The following is a 15,742-nucleotide window of genomic DNA, read 5'->3' as shown; positions in this document are numbered from 1 at the left end:
ATGCTAAACACGCATGTCTGTTCTTTTGAAACTGGAACCAAAACCACTGAAAGCTTCCATAAAAAGTTACTCTTTATTTGTTAATGTGATAGCTTACAATTTTGTTAAAAAATGAACTTTTCTCTTGCTAGAATGTAAGTTACTATCTCAAATATGAATGTCTTGAGGCAAATGAGATACCTGAAAATTCAGTAACTTATTTACATTTTGAAAGGCAGGGCTTAAATCTTTAAAGTCAGGAATGCAATTACTGACAGCATCCAAAAATTGCCAACTATACATCTAACCACATGCAGTATTCATACGCCCAGTCTTTGACAGGGAAGTCAAGGGCATGCAGCTGCATAGCTGACATTTTTGAAAGCCAGGCCCTAATAGATAACACCTGCCTTTCTCTTGAGAAAAGTTTTACACAGTGCTTTTGTGCACCAATCTAATAGTTACGGGTTATGTGTGGGGTTACCTGATGACTGGTTCTCGGGAGTGGGGGAGAGGGACAGTTCTAAGCCACTGGCACCAGTCCATTGCATATGCCAGCATTTTCCTCTCTCCTCTCACACACCTTAATAATCATACTATATAACCTCCATTCTTGTTGTGAGATTTCATGAGGCATTTAAAAATACAATTTCCAGGTAAAACTCTAAATCCACTAAGAGCTATACGAATTAATCCCAGATTAAGAAACTAGATTGTTTTAGAGCACCGGTTTGCATTGATAAAGTTCTTCAAACAATATCTGAGTCAGTCCTAGAAAACAAATATGACAAGAAAATTTGGACCACTTGAGACTTAAAAGTAATGTAGAGAAGGTTCTAAAAAGTGCATCTCATATTCTTTCAGTGCTGCTACTGGAGAAGTCTGTCTGCAGTGGAGTGATGTTATGGTCATAGGCGGCATATTCAGAGGTCCCATTACTTGCTGCTTTGAGTTGCTGAGCAGCATGAGTAAGCTGAAATGCTGCATCGGGATGAGCTGTATCAGGCAGCAACGTACACTCCCTTTCCAGCATATCCGCCACTCCTTTCAAAAGGTCCAAAAACCCAAAAGCCAAAGCTGCCTTGCGTAAACGGTTGAGTTCCTGGAAGGGAGAAAAGCCCCATTTAAAGTAATCTTGATTCTTCTGAAAGGATATTTTATTCATTGCAAATTTGGGGGAAGGGGCCCTCAGGCCACAGTTCTGGCAAGCTTCCCAAGTGCTCAGCATAAGAGTGAATTCTAGCGCTGGTGCCAGATTGGAGACAGCAGATATAGCACACTACCATGTTAGCTTTCTCACAACACCCTCCCCACGTGCCTCAGCAGCTCTCGCCCCTGGCTCCAGGGCTCTGGTGGACAGCCCTGCACTTAGCAGAAGGGTGCGCTTTGTTATCCGCTCGCTTTCAGCCAATTTGTCCAGCAGAATGTATAGAATGTGATTTCTTAGATTGTAAACTCTTAGGGCAGGGCCCATAGCCTTGTATGTGTTTATGGAGCACGTACCAGAACCCTGGCTGGGGTCTCTGGGGGGTTGCGTCACTGCTAGGCTTGAGGGAAGAATTATGGTTATAGTCTGGTTTTACAGTGGTATCATGTAGCTAACTGTATCTGGCTTATTGGATTTCTTGTCCTCTGCACCATGGGTGGAACACACACTGATAGCTGACTGTTACCCAAGTATAGGCTGCTCTCTGCCTGAGCTCTCATTTCCTTCTGTGATGCCCTTTGATCCCTCAGTACTAGTACCTGCCGCTGTCCAATTCATTCAAGAGTCCAGCTGGCAATCTGCCCTTCCCCATGGAGATGTGTACACCACCTCTGGGATACATGGGATCACAAAGACCGTAGCAGATGCTAAGGTCAAAACCACCCATTCCTCTCCACTAAAATTCACCTCCCACCCTTGCTTCCTTGGGGCTCTGGCTTTCATTATTTGCACCACCAGTGTAGAATCACAATCAATCACCTCTGGGATACAGGGGATCACTCTCAGACCTAGGTCTCCCTCAACTGAACCCAATATGCTGTCCTGTCAGAGGAGCTTAGATCAGGGGATTCCAGGTTACAGCTTTACCAATCTGTACAATCGGTCAAGTATCTACCTCCCTCACAAGGGCTGTTGAGAATTACCGTTTGCAAAGCACTACAAGCTCTTTGGATAGAACATGCAGAGAATTATTAACCTCATCAGTCAACGCGCTCTACAGATCAAACTTGTATCAGTACAGTCACACGTTACATGCAAACCCATAACATGCTACTCACTTTGTAGAATGTCTGAGTTTTTTCAGGGAGTTTTCTTGCATTTCTCAAGATCTTCTGTACATCTGTCTGGAGAAAATAAAAAAAACAACCCATAACTTTTGGGGGAGGTTGCAGGAAAGAACCCCCAAGTATACTGATAAATAATCACTTGATCATTCCCGCAGGCTCAGTGATCAGTCACTGATTATGCAGCTCATACAAACTAACATACAAATGGTTATTACACTAAACCAGATACCAGGCAAAGCTTTCATTAAACAAATTGCATGTGCCAAGGTGTTTTAATTATGACACTTCAAACAGGAAGCTTTAATATGAATTAAAGAAAAAAAATTACACTAGATGGAAGTGACAGATATAGAGACCGTTCTACTGCCCGAGTAAGACGACCCTTTCAAAGCACTGATAGCTTTGGTGCTCTTGCACAGTTCAGTAAGTACTGAGTTGCTACCTGGAGGCCGCTTGGTTTGATCCACACAGTGACATTCTGCGCATAACTGCGCTTGTTTTTGGGCTGTAAGGGGAAAGGACTTTTATTGTCATCTTCACCATAAGGATTTTCTTTAGCATCTGAAAGAAAATAAAGCTTTTTAAGAATAAGATGTGGCAAGGGCATTAACACAGAAAACATCAAATGCACGAGAGACTTTAAAATCTTGGTTACTACCTGAAATAGGCCCAAGTTGTGCCATTTTCCCTAGCCAAGGCAGGGGCTCAGGACCAGGTTCAAAGAGAGACATCATGAGGTTTGATTTCTTCTTACTATCAGCTTGAGAGTACAACATTCCATGCCATTCAGGCCTACAGAAAAGAGCAGACTCCTAAGGTCAAAACCATCCATTCCACACCTCTAAAATTCACCTCCGACCCTTGCTACCTTGGGGCTCTGGCTTTCATTATCTGCAAATTATTTACACTGCCAGTGCAGAATCACAGTAACACTAAACATTCTTGTCAAGCCACCTGGGGCTCACAGCTTGGCATGAAGTATTTCATAGATGACTGGTCCCAAAGCATCACCATGAAAAGGGACTTTTCCAAGAGAAATGCACCTCCATACCCTAACTGAACAATGGCCACCATGCCTTCCACTTTCAGGCTCCCATGCAGCAGTACACAGAAGTTGGGTATTTTGCCAGCAATCTGATTAGCTGAATTCTCATCCTCAGTGTCATCAGTGATCCCCGGACCCACCTCATCACCTTCTGTGCAAAAAAACAAAACAAAACAAAATGAGAGAGATTCACACTCACTAGCGCTGCTTTGTTTTCTATCATGCTTGACACCTTACAACCTCTACCAGGCAAGTCACCCAGCAACAGCCCCCTCGTCAACCCAAAGCAAACCACCCTACAGTGCAGTTCAACAGAGCAACCTTCCTTACACGCAGCACCTTCTCTCTTTAGGAAAGCTACAATTCTCCAAAGCTTCCCAGGCCATTGGCACTTTGAAAACATGAGGTATTTCAATGCTATGGTTACTGGATGTCAGCCTCCTATCTGACAAGCTTGATCCTTTGCATTAAGTCTCCAGCATAGCAGTGGCGCGAACAGCTGCCATGTGAGATGCCTGGGCGTGTGGGTGGTATGGCTAACGAGGCACAGCATGGCATATAGTTCTACTGCAGTGGTTTTCAAACTTTTTGTATCAGTGACCTCTTTCACACCGCGAGCCTCTGAGTGTGACCACCCTCCCCCTTATACATTAAAAACGGGCATTTTATTTTAATTTAACAGGGGTTTGGGGCTGTCAGCCCCACAGAGCTGATAGCTCGCGACCCTCATGTAACCACCTTGCGACCCCCTCAGTTTGAGAACCCCCCCATGTCTGCCCTACTCACGAAACTCAGTTTCCAAAGTGTTGCCCCGGCCTCAGTTCAAGTGAATCTTCACCTTTGGGAAACCAGACTAACATACAAGGTTCCAACACTGCTGGTTGCTAGTGACCCCTTTTAAGGGAACCCTTAACCTCTCTCTTCATATGATTCTTTTTTGTCATGAGCAACTTACTGAGTTTTAGGAGCTGAAAAACAGCTGTGCTTTAGCCATCAGCATGAGGTTCCCACAGGGAAGAAAGGTTTGGCACAAAAGAGTGCGAATACACAGAGCCAAAACCCACTAACTGCATATTTGGTCCTTTCAAATTTTCCCAAGAGAAACCTCATCATATTTCCTCTTTGCTCCACTTAAGGAAGCATAACTAGGAACCACACTGAAAGGGCAGTAGAGGCCCTTCTGAATGCAACCACGAGCACACAGCAAGTGCAGACAAAGCAAAGCCTGAGATTTACCCAACCTTCCTTACTACTTACACCAGCCTCCTAGGCACAGATACAAATGTTAACAGAGAGGAGCAGTAGCTAGTGTTCCTGAATAACAATGGATAAATCAAAGCACAAATACCAACCTCTGTATTACCCCACCCACAAGGTGGGTGAGGGAATACCTTTTATTGGACACAAGCTTGTCTCTCTCACCAACAGAAGTTGGTTCAATAAAACATTACCTCACTACCTTGTCTCTCTAGTATCCTGGGACCAACATGGTTACAACTACACTGCAGACAAGCTCTGTTCTGAAGACCATTAAAAAAAACCCCCAATCATTACAAGCAGATAAAAAGATGCATTAAACATTCAGCTTGATTGCTGAGCTAGAATTATTTTTATCTCTAAGTTCAGAAAGTTCTATTTATGATGTCACTAAAGAGACACTGTCCTTTTTATTAACGGTGCTGTTTTATGTACTGATGCACTTCTAAGAATCCTTTTTTTAAGAAAAGGCACAGAGCTTGTGTTTAAGATTTTAATTTTAATGGGCTCATCAAAAAGTGTTCTCCAAGTGGCATGGCACTTGTCCTTTAAGAGATCTTTGGCATGTCTGGCTCTAATCTACCACCAGCAACCTTGGAAAACCTTGTCAGTGCCAAACAGTGCAATGTTCACTATTCGAAACAAAAATGGCTCACCTTTGTTGAGTGCAATGGGCAGTACCAAGTGTCTAGATAATACAGGAGGGCTAGAAATATCAGCTATATCTATAAAACCAACTATTTCTAGATCTGCAAAGAAACAAACAGTCGCAAGTCAGCCCTGGAAACAGCTGAGGATTCATTCATGTTAAGTTTAACATCAAAATAGGAATACTCTTCGTTAGACTGTGAGCTTTTTGAAGCATGGACCATATATAACTGCAGCACTTCACACAATGGTGCCCCAATCTTGATTGGGACCTCCAGATGCCACCGTAGTATAGTAAATATTTCTGAGTAACTTTAATATGGGCAGTTGAAAAGCAGCTATAACAGACAGAACCTGGTGTGTCTAATGGAAGTTATCTATGAAATATGCTGCTACACAACATGCTTTTGTTCATTGGTACCTAACACTTTGCCCATAGGAGAGAAATAACCAGTCATCTTTAAGAACAAAAGGGCAGAGTATCTGCCCTGATCCACTCCTTTGCACTGCTCAGGTGGCACAAATGCCCCACCCCAGGATAGCCCCAGTGTGGAGAGTCCCTAGCAGATATAAAGCCAGGACGGCCACCTTCTACACCTCTGTTGGCAGAGCTCCTGTGCAGAGGGCAAGGAAGGGGAGTGGCCAAATCATGATGCTCTCTGATTATGCCCAGCTTGCACATGGTCCTTCAGAGACCATATCCAGCTGGCACAAGTTAGAGGAGCTCTTAGGCTATTCTATCTTGTGCTAAGGCCAAGAACCAGAGAACCTGACAGCCCTCTGGTCTGTTGCAAAGAATCTGTCCCAAAGGCTAATAACATTGATGTTTTCCATAGCTAAGTAATATACTGCTTAATTAAACTCACAAAGGCATTCAGTGGTTGACTGAATATGTTGTAAGGTGTATTTTAATGGATGTAGAATGGAATCTTATTTATACCAAATGCCCTTATCTCAAATGACCGGAGATCCACCAACATATGTTAAATACAGTTAAAAGTCCTCTTGTTTGGATAAGTTTCATGCCCCCGATTTCATTCAGTTGCACGGTTTTCTGGCAGTTAACTCAATTAAAAATTTGATGTATACTAATCCAAATTCAGTATAGATCCAAATAAAAAGTGTTATTACTGTGTTCCCCACTCCAGATGGATTTCTCTTGCCGCTGAAAAATCAAGGAAACTTGAATGGCATTAATTTCAGAGTTCCTACTTCATTTATTAGAACAATTTAACCTTAATGGTGCACCCATCAGTTTTTGGAAAGAACCACACACTTTTTGATGAAGAATCCATATTGTTTAAGACATGTCACAGAGCAGGTTCGGGAAGGCAAGTTACCTCACAGAGTAACCTACCATAGCACTCTATTGCCAAATTGTAAAGAATAACATAAAAACAAAAGCACACAAGGCTAAGTGCACTGCTGAGGAGGGAAATTTACTTTGGCATAATAAGCAGGCCTGGATTAATCAATGTACACTCTGTGCACTTGCACAGGGGGCCCCTGCCCACTGGATTTAAGTGAGTGCATTGCAAGCTGGCATGTGGGGTTGCAATTCTGTCATGGGGGGGGGCAGTCGGGCAAATTTAAGTGAAGGTGGGGGGCCCTGCAATTTCCATAGTGCATAGCACTCCAACATTCTTTAGATCAGGCACTAATAACAAGTAAACCTTCATTCGGTAGGTCATATTTACAAATATTGCAGAGCGTATTCTATGCATTGTGTGCATGCCTCCACGACAGAATGCACCCCCTCTTCCCAGGTGAAACTTTGGTCTCTGGGATGAATGAGGAAGGTTGCACTCTGCACAATTGTTTTTACAATGAATTTAGTGGTGGTGAGAGGGGCAAATTAACAACTCTTGGCAAATGAAGACATAAGTAAGGGCAATGCAAGCTTCCTCCATGTTCCAATGTCTCAATATCAGCCTTTGGAGGGTAGTTCAGACTCTACAGAATTCAACCCTTGGTTTCTCTGCTGAGGCTGCCAACAAAGGTGCCAATTGGTTCCAACTGAGATGGAGGCGGGAGGGTTTGTGATGCAGGCAAGTCTAGTAAGAACTGCCCTGACATCACCAGCTCATTTGCCACTGAGCAGCCATTAAAGCAGGGGTGGGCAAACTTTTCGGCCTGAAGGCCACATCAGGTTTCCGAAATTATATGGAGGGCCGGTTAGGGGAGGCTGTGCCTCCCCAAACAGTCAGGCGTGGCCTGGCCCCAGCCCCCTACCCGAACCCCCTGCTTCTCGCTCCCTGACAGCCCCCTGGGACTCCTGTCCCATCCAGCCCCTTTGTTCCTTGACCCCTGACAGCCCCTGGAACTCCTGCCCCTGACTGCCCCCCGCCACCCCACCCAACCTCTCCTCTCATTCCTGACTGCCCCCTGGGGACCTCTGCCCCCATTCATCCCCCCGTTCCCCGCCCTCTGACCACCCTGACCCCTATCCACACCCTTGCCCCTTGACCACCACCCTGAACTCCCCTGCCCTCTATCCAACCCCCTCGCTCCCTGCCCCCTTACCACACCGCCCAGCTGGAGCCAGCCACGCCACCACGCAACACAGACCACCGGGTCAGGCAGCAGCTTTGCAGCTGTGCTGCCTGGCAAGAGCTCACAGCCCCGCCACCCAGAGCACTGTGCCAGCGGCGGGGTGGGCTGAGGCTGCGGGGGAGGGGGAACAGCAAGGGAGGAGCCGGGGACTAGCCTCCCTGGGTAGGAATTCAGGGGCCGGGCAGGAGAGTCCCGTGGGCCGTAGTTTGCCCACCTCTGCATTAGAGGATAATGACTTCTGCTCGCCTCCAAGCTGGACTGATTTCAGATTAGTCTCCTAGAAGTGAAAGTCTCCATATCCTGAAGCAGCCAGCCTACCTCTAAGAGATACAGCCAGAGCCCACAGCCCAGGGTGCTGTGGTGGCTTTAAGACACCTGTGGACCCTCCCAGTCCACACTTAGATAGCTCTGAGTGGTGCCTAGATTACATCAGGCTGTATATGGGCCAGAATCTCAGCAGGATTATGTACTGCTGCCCTACTCCCAACCTGCCCCTCCTGCCCTCTACAGCAGGCTTGCAAGGGAGTCCGTGGAAGACAGCCCACAGCTGTCCTCCACACTTCCTGCACTGTGGAGATTCTCAGCTGGCCACAGCTGGGGTTTTTAAAACCCTTCTACGCCACTCTGGCCCATCTGCCAGGTGTACAGGGGCCAAAACAGGGTGAGACTCTGACCCGCTGATGGCAGCTGTCGCTGGCCATTGCAATGTTATTGGAGATGGTATTCCACTTTCTTCACACCAGAGAGAAAGAGGAGGGAACAGTCACTATGCAGGGTAGAGGATGTCAACAGAAAAAGAAAAAATTAACACAACTCAGGTTTAAAAAACAAACAAACATTTGTTACCTGTATTAATTGCTTTAGGGATGGGATCTATTTCCTCATCTATAATGAAAGGTTCTGGTCTGGGAAATACTTGCACATCAGATGTTAAGTGACCACATTTGAGAACAGCATGGAATGGTGTATAAGCCAGGTCTATTAGTTTTCTAGAACATGATCATTTATTATTAGGGAAAAAGTAATACAAAATCAGTTGAAAATAAGTTTTGCAAGCTTGTTTAAGTGCATTATACTGAGCTCCCAAAATGGATTTTTAAAAAAAAAACTTGAGTTAACTCAGTAGTTCTAGCGTTGTCAAATTACGAAATGCTACAATACATTACAGAGACACGGTGGGGGAGGTAATATCTTTTATTAGATATTAGATAGTACCTCCCCCACCTTGTCTCTCTAATATCCCGGGACCAACATGGCTACAACATACTGCATATGTGATACATTATGACATTTATGGCAAATTAATAGCAGTTCCTGAAAAGCCTATGACCTAATCAACATTTCAAGTTGCCCAATCACTGACAAAAGGAGAATATCTAATTAAAAACAGTAGCATCAATATCTATAAAGTGTGAACAAAACAAATAGCGTTAACCAATGAAGGCCAAGATTAATCAATAGTAGTTAACATATTGGACTAGGAAAGAAAAAGAAACCTATGAATCAAAACAAAACAAATCAAATTTCTTGCTTTATGCTTCTTTGTTTTCTTTACATACGTTAATTTCACAGTCATGTTAGTTACAAAAATACTAACCCAAACATGGACTGTACATTCTTCAAGCAAAGGGGTCCATCGATGGTAAAAATCTGTCCTTCCCCGTTATTTAAATCTACAAGTCTTTCCAGACAATCTAAAGAATCTGAGCTCTGGAGCTGCACACACACAAAAAAAGAAATTATACCTTTGGGGAAAAAAAACAGCATAAGAACAGAAGACGCAGAAGATTATTTTTAAGGAAATATATGCAAATGAGAGTAAAAGTCTGAAGCCTGACCTACACTAAAAAATTAGGTTGGTTTAACTACTTGGTCAGGGGTATGAAAAATCCACATCCCTGAGCGGCATTAAATCAATTAAGTCCCCATGTAGGCAGTGTTTGGTCAACCTAACTATTGCCTCTCAAGAGAGGTGGATTACCTACGCTGATGGGAGAACCTCTCCCATTAGCACAGATAGTGTCTACACTGCAGCAGCACCACTGTCGTGGTTCAAGTGTAGACAAGCTCTAAGTTAATTTAAAAAAATTAGGACAACCTTATCTTGCTAATTTTTAAGGAAGCCAATGTTTCTTCCCCAAAAGAGGTTTACTCCTAATGTAATATTTATTATTAGCCCAGAAGCTTGTCCCCATACTAGGGTTCATAATACATTGTTTCACCAAGTCAGACCTAGCTTTCAGCTCTTATATTAATAGATTCCAAAGCCAAAAGGGATCATCTAGTCTGACCTCCTGTATAAAGCAAGCTATAGGACTTTCCAAAATAATTTCTAGAGCAGATCTTTTAGAAAAACATCAAATTTTGATGTAAAAATTGCCCTTGATGGAAAATCCACCACAATCCTTGGTAAATCGTTCCAGTGGTTCATTACGCTATTAAAAATGTACACCTTATTTCCAGTCTGAATTTGTCTAGCCTCAACTTCCAGTCATTGGATCATGTTAGACCTTTGTCTGCTAGATTTAAGAGCCCATTATCAAATATTTGTTTCCCCCCCCGTGGTTCTTATAAACTGTGATCAAATCACCCCTTTACCTTTTCTTTGTTAAACTAAATAAATTCACAGGTTCTCAGTCTTCAAGAGTGCATGAGTGCCTTTGATAACATAATACTTTCTAGTTCTATAGTGCCTTTCCTCAGAGGATAACTTAGGCTATGTCTACACTACAGATACTACAGCAGCATAGCTGTGCCGCTCTAGTGACATTGCATAGACACATGCTACATCAATGAAAGGGGTTTTCCTGTCACTGTAGTTAAGCCACCCCTCCAAAGGTGGCAGCGAGGTCGATGGTAGAAGTCTTCCATTGACCTAGCCGGGCTATACCAGGGCTTAGGTTAGTTTGTCTACATCTCTCAATTAACTTACACATACTGCAGGTGAATGTGACCCAATTATCACTAAAAGCAAACACTTTACCACCAGATTGTTAGAATAAATCTTGGGGAGAATATGTGATTCTGTAAATGCAATAACCACTCAGTATAACAAAACCAGCAAGAATTTGTTAAAGGAGTCACCTCGTCTAGATTAGCCATGCACATGATGTATAACTTGGACGGGAAGGGGAAAGGCAGTGGAAATCGGCTGCTTTCATTTCGTTGGTTGCAAGTAGCTAAGGAGTGCCGCAGAGAGCCTCTGCCAATCCCTAAACAGCCGTCAGTTACTAGAACAACCTAGTGCACACACAAACACACACAAAAGGATACATTAGCATTTTCACCTAAACACATTTCTTCATCTGCCCCAATCCTGCAAACACTTACAACTGTGCTTAGCTTTACTTCTGTCAATAGTCCCACTGGGACCACCGGGCTTAGTCCTGAAAATCCCTACTCACATGAGCAGTCCTGACTCGCAATGAATTAATTACATAAGGATTACTCATGTAAAGTTTGCATGCAAATTGTATATTTAAGCAATTAACCGTTACAAATTTGATGCGCTACATAATAAACAGACATATCTATATTTTAAAACTGAATGAAGAAAATAATGACTAGGATTTATTTTTATAAGCTATAATCAGACCCTACTACTAATGAACACAGAGTAACAATTAAAAGTACGTTTTTCAGTTTTAAAAAGCCACACACCCTTTCAGTGTAGAAACTACGCTGTCACAAGGACATTCAACTGCCTGGGCAACTCAAGAGCCTCAGAGGAAAGATACTAGAAGAGTGCAAGTTATTATAATCACTCTACAGAACTCAGGGGCCAACCCAATTCCCACTGAAGCCAATATGGGCCATAAACCAGAAAATACTGGTCAGGAATGTCAGTCCCTCAGTACTTTGCTAACTACTACAGCATGTCTCAACCCTTTCTGGTTTTTCAGCAGCAGCACTAAGGCACTAATGTGATATTTTTCATCCAAATGAATCCCAAAAGTTATTTACAAAAAAACTGCACTCTGAGGTTAAATAAAATCATTGCATGTTTGCCCTCCACTGAAATGCAGCCATTTCTGGGATGGAACATTGCAGCTGTGTGGTGTTGCTGTGCACCAAAAAACACCAGTTTTGGCTAGCAAGTGAGAAACACCAAATCCAGCTGAAATTAAGCATTTATTCTTTTCATCCAGATTTAAAATCCAGGTTTTAACAGGTGAGAGAATGCACTTTTTATTCCTCCCTTTTCCTTAACACACCTGTCACTTTCATAGTCTCATTAGTGCTTGTGTTTGCTCTCATGCTTGAAAATAACCTGCCTTACTGTAACAAGAGTTTGCACATTTCCCATGGCCTTTCATCCTCCAGTAACCTGATGTGCTAGCACAAATGGCCTATGGTGGAAATAAGAGATCACCCTACTGAAGATCTGATATATGCTTGATTTTTACATGTTTCTAACTATTTGGTTCTGATGTCTGTTTTTCCTTTTATGACAGGTGGTCCCAATCCAATGCTCAGTGGTTTGAGCACTGGCCTGCTAAACTCAGGGTTGAGAGTTCAATCCTTAGGGATCTGAGGCAAAATCAGTACTTGATCCTGCTAGTGAAAGCAGAGGGCTGGACTCAGTGACCTTTTGGAGTCCCTTCCAGTTCTAGGAGATAGGTATATCTCCATATATTATTAATTAACTAGCTGCAAAATCAGCAAATGCAAATTGTACCCCAACCAACAATGAGGGCAAATGTAGGGGTTTTTCCCCACGAAGGAGCACTGCACGGGAGGGGAAACCAGACCCAAAGCTGTAACAGCCCAGTGGAAGTTCTGAGTCCTTCTAGTTAAGCACGACAGTGGCTCAGCAGGGCTTGGGGATCAAAGACAGAACACATTCAGAGCAGTCCTTACTACTGCTTCAGAGTAAGGGATGCTGCTGAGCCCAGACACTGGCAGGTGCATGGTGGGGGAAGGTGCTCTGTGTTTGGCCATGACCCTTACCTGCTGACTATGGCTCCCTGGGACTGGGGAATGCAGGCAGGAGCATAAACCAAGCCTTCCAGAAGTGCTCAAAGAGTTCTAAGGAACTGTTCTATTCTGTAACATGTAGGTGCATCAGGAGGGGGAGGGGATCAGTGTTGAAAGGGGTCCTCAAACATTTTTCTCTCTACCACAACACTGCAGCTAGGCCAGAGATGGCAGAAATTAGCCCAAATGTTGCTGCTGATTATTTTATGGAAGGGTTGAAGCATTTTGTTGCCATAGTGGCCAACCAAATACGGTCAACTGATAATCTGCAAATACTGCAAGCTGGATTCTGAGAACAGTTAAAGGCGGCAACCAATCATTACCTGGCAGGGAATCGCAGCACCCCATTCCTGTTGCACAACATTACAAACCCCAACCAGTGCCGATTCTAAGCACGTTTTGTCATAATCATCCATGTTACTTAGGGCTTCCTGGAAAGAAAAATTACACATTATCCTGCCTGAGTGGACAATTGTTATCAGGGAGCACATGCAGCTTATTAAAAAACAGGAAGTAATTCATAAATACCTTCCCTTCCCACTGTGTCTTTATTAGGGAAGTATTATATTCCAAAGGATGATCTGCAAAGATTTTTAAAAATTGGGCTTATGCCCTTTTGTAGGATATAGAAAGCAGGCCTGAAAAAACTTAGGTTTGATTAGTTTTGTTAAGTATTTTTCTGATTTCCTTTATATTAGAAATTAAAGCCTGAAAAACCACATATTGACTGGGGAACAAGTGAAATTCTGACCTCACGAACTGCAAGCAAAAGCTGAGAGGGAAGGAATTCTGGTCCACAAAGGGTACAAACTTGTTTTTAAAATAATCCTTTGCAGGTCTACTAAGAACAGTACAGTCAAAACCTGAAACTATGCTATTCCCTCAAGTAAAACAAAATATCTACTCCCATTGTTCTGATATTTCAACCCCCCTCCCCCCGCCCTGGAATACATGTGAAATAATAATCATTTGCCTTTCTATAGCACCTTCCATCAAAATACCTCTAAATGCTTTACAACCATTAAAGGCTCCTTTACTCACAGTGAGTAGTACTTTATTACACAAATACACCCAGTGAAGTCAATGGGAACACGGTTGCTGCTTTAAAAGGTACAATTTGTTGGTATCACAATATGACCTTAAGTAATATAGCCTCATAATATGCCTGTGAAGTGGGTCAGTAATTTTCTACCCAGTTTATAGATGTGGAAACTGAGCCACAGAGCACTTGCCTAAGAGCCTGCGATACTGGAAGTCAGTGGCAGGGGAAGTAACAGAATCCAAGACTCTTACATTCATATCCAGTCTTTAACATAAAACTATCCTTCCTCCCTAAAAGGAAAATTTTATACACGATCAGAAAAGCACCACATAAAGTATCTGATGCTCCAAAACACAGACAGAAGTACAAGCTAGAGCAACTTGGTTGGACATTTGGCCTGGATAGATTTCCCCAAGGCCACCCCTCAAAAAATAAACAGCAGCAATGAGAATGTGGGAGAATTCATATGGTAAAATGAAAACAGCAAAGGGAATTTGTTCTCAGCAATATATGTAACATCCCTGCACTCCCGGCTCCCTGCTTATGACCCTGTGACCCTCACACTCCTGTCCCTGTTTGTCATTAGTTGTCCTCTGTATTTACATGAGAGCTGGGTCTGATAGCTCCTCCCCTTAGGTTGGGGGAAGGGGCCTTCCGATGTAGGCGGGAGCAATCCCAGATTCCCAATAGGTGCCAAAAAACACATCTGTAGCATAATCAAACAACATGAAACTTGGAGTGCCTTGTCCAGTCTCTTTTAAAGCACTGAGAAGCTTCTGTAATTTTCAAACTTGGAGCCAAATTCCACCCTCAGATAAGTCCACCAACTCCCAATTAGGGTCAAAGGCTTTCAATATCACATACCATTCAGCCCCAAGCTGCTTCTCAGATCTTATCTCCTTTCCATATTTTCCCCACCTCCCTCCACTCTGCCAATCATGTCAGGCCTGAAGCATCCTTAGTCACTTTTCCCACTCTCTTCCTGCTTCCGCACAAAACGCCTTCTCTAAACCTGTTCACTTTATTCAAAACCCTTCCTGGAGCTCCCTTATGCTGTGTCACCTCTGGAGAGCACGTCAAAACTCACACAAAACAGGGAAGTCACAAAACCATCAGTGTATGGACATGCCTCCTCAAGCATCCCACTGAGTTCATTACTGGAACCCTCCGAACAACTTCTCTTCATCCCCTCCTTTGCCTTCATTAGCCCTGCCTTGTTGGGTGACATCTGAATTTAGACTGTAAGCTCTTCAGGACAGGAAGTGTCTCTTTACTTGTTTTTGTAAACTACCCAGCACACGTTTGGATGCTCAGACGGCATTACAGGCAGCGCTATCACTGACTAGTCTGATCATAAAACACAATTTTCCCGTCTCAGTTTCCATATTTGTAAAATAGGGATAACACTCACTTCATAGGGTTGTTGTGAGGCTTAATTAACAGTGCATAAAGTGATATGAGATCCTCGGATAGGAAGCCTAAGGTTTCACTACAGCTACGAAACACACAGAATGTTTTGAAGAATTGACTTGCTGAGCCCAGTATGTTCTTTATAAGGTGTACCTGAAGCGTGTTGTAATCTCTTGTAAAGGGAACCATCAGTTCCCAAAGCGATGAGAAGACCACCAAGGCTGTAAACTCAAGTTTGTAATTGGTGGCCATGTGCTCAAACAACATGGTCAATCCATGGACAGCCAGATGTTTCCGTTGATATTCTTCAGAGCCCTCCACAGAAACAGGCCGGGTCATGGAGAGCGACACATCCATCACCACCACAGTCGGCATGATGATCCTTTCTCTATGTTACCAAGAGGAGGGATTCACTGCAAAGGGGAAAAAGCTCTACAGAGTGATTATCCCAGAGCACTGAAAGAGAAACATGCCCTAACCAATCCTACAGAATGGCCATGTGCGGCCATGTCACGCTGTAGCACTGACAACACCTTAGGACTTTTACATGCTTAAAA

General features: G+C 43.5%; 1 protein-coding gene across 3 annotated transcripts in view; it reads right to left on the bottom strand.

Moving 5' to 3' along the window:
- Nucleotides 1-59: 59 nt before the first annotated feature.
- The window catches only part of INTS14 (integrator complex subunit 14), a 28,193-nt gene continuing 12,510 nt past the window's right edge, over nt 60-15,742 (bottom strand). For 2 of the 3 annotated variants that reach the window (XM_044979313.1, XM_044979312.1), the window contains exons 2-12: nt 15,339-15,598; nt 13,057-13,164; nt 10,841-10,996; nt 9,354-9,472; nt 8,603-8,745; nt 5,212-5,304; nt 3,305-3,449; nt 2,912-3,045; nt 2,696-2,814; nt 2,245-2,310; nt 60-1,081 (exon numbers count right to left, since the gene is read on the bottom strand). In XM_044979313.1, coding sequence (XP_044835248.1) covers nt 830-1,081; nt 2,245-2,310; nt 2,696-2,814; nt 2,912-3,045; nt 3,305-3,449; nt 5,212-5,304; nt 8,603-8,745; nt 9,354-9,472; nt 10,841-10,996; nt 13,057-13,164; nt 15,339-15,560 — 1,557 coding nt within the window. In that variant the 5' untranslated portion in view covers nt 15,561-15,598 and the 3' untranslated portion in view covers nt 60-829. Of the gene's footprint in view, nt 1,082-2,244; nt 2,311-2,695; nt 2,815-2,911; nt 3,046-3,304; nt 3,450-5,211; nt 5,305-8,602; nt 8,746-9,353; nt 9,473-10,840; nt 10,997-13,056; nt 13,165-13,261; nt 13,281-15,338; nt 15,599-15,742 lie in introns of those variants that run through there. The other variant, XM_044979314.1, reaches the window with a different exon arrangement.

This window comes from Mauremys mutica, chromosome 11, assembly GCF_020497125.1.
Source record: "Mauremys mutica isolate MM-2020 ecotype Southern chromosome 11, ASM2049712v1, whole genome shotgun sequence".
In the NCBI taxonomy this organism is placed as follows: Eukaryota; Metazoa; Chordata; order Testudines; family Geoemydidae; genus Mauremys; species Mauremys mutica.
Note: the sequence above shows the minus strand (reverse complement) of the source record. Positions and strands in the feature narration are given on the sequence as shown.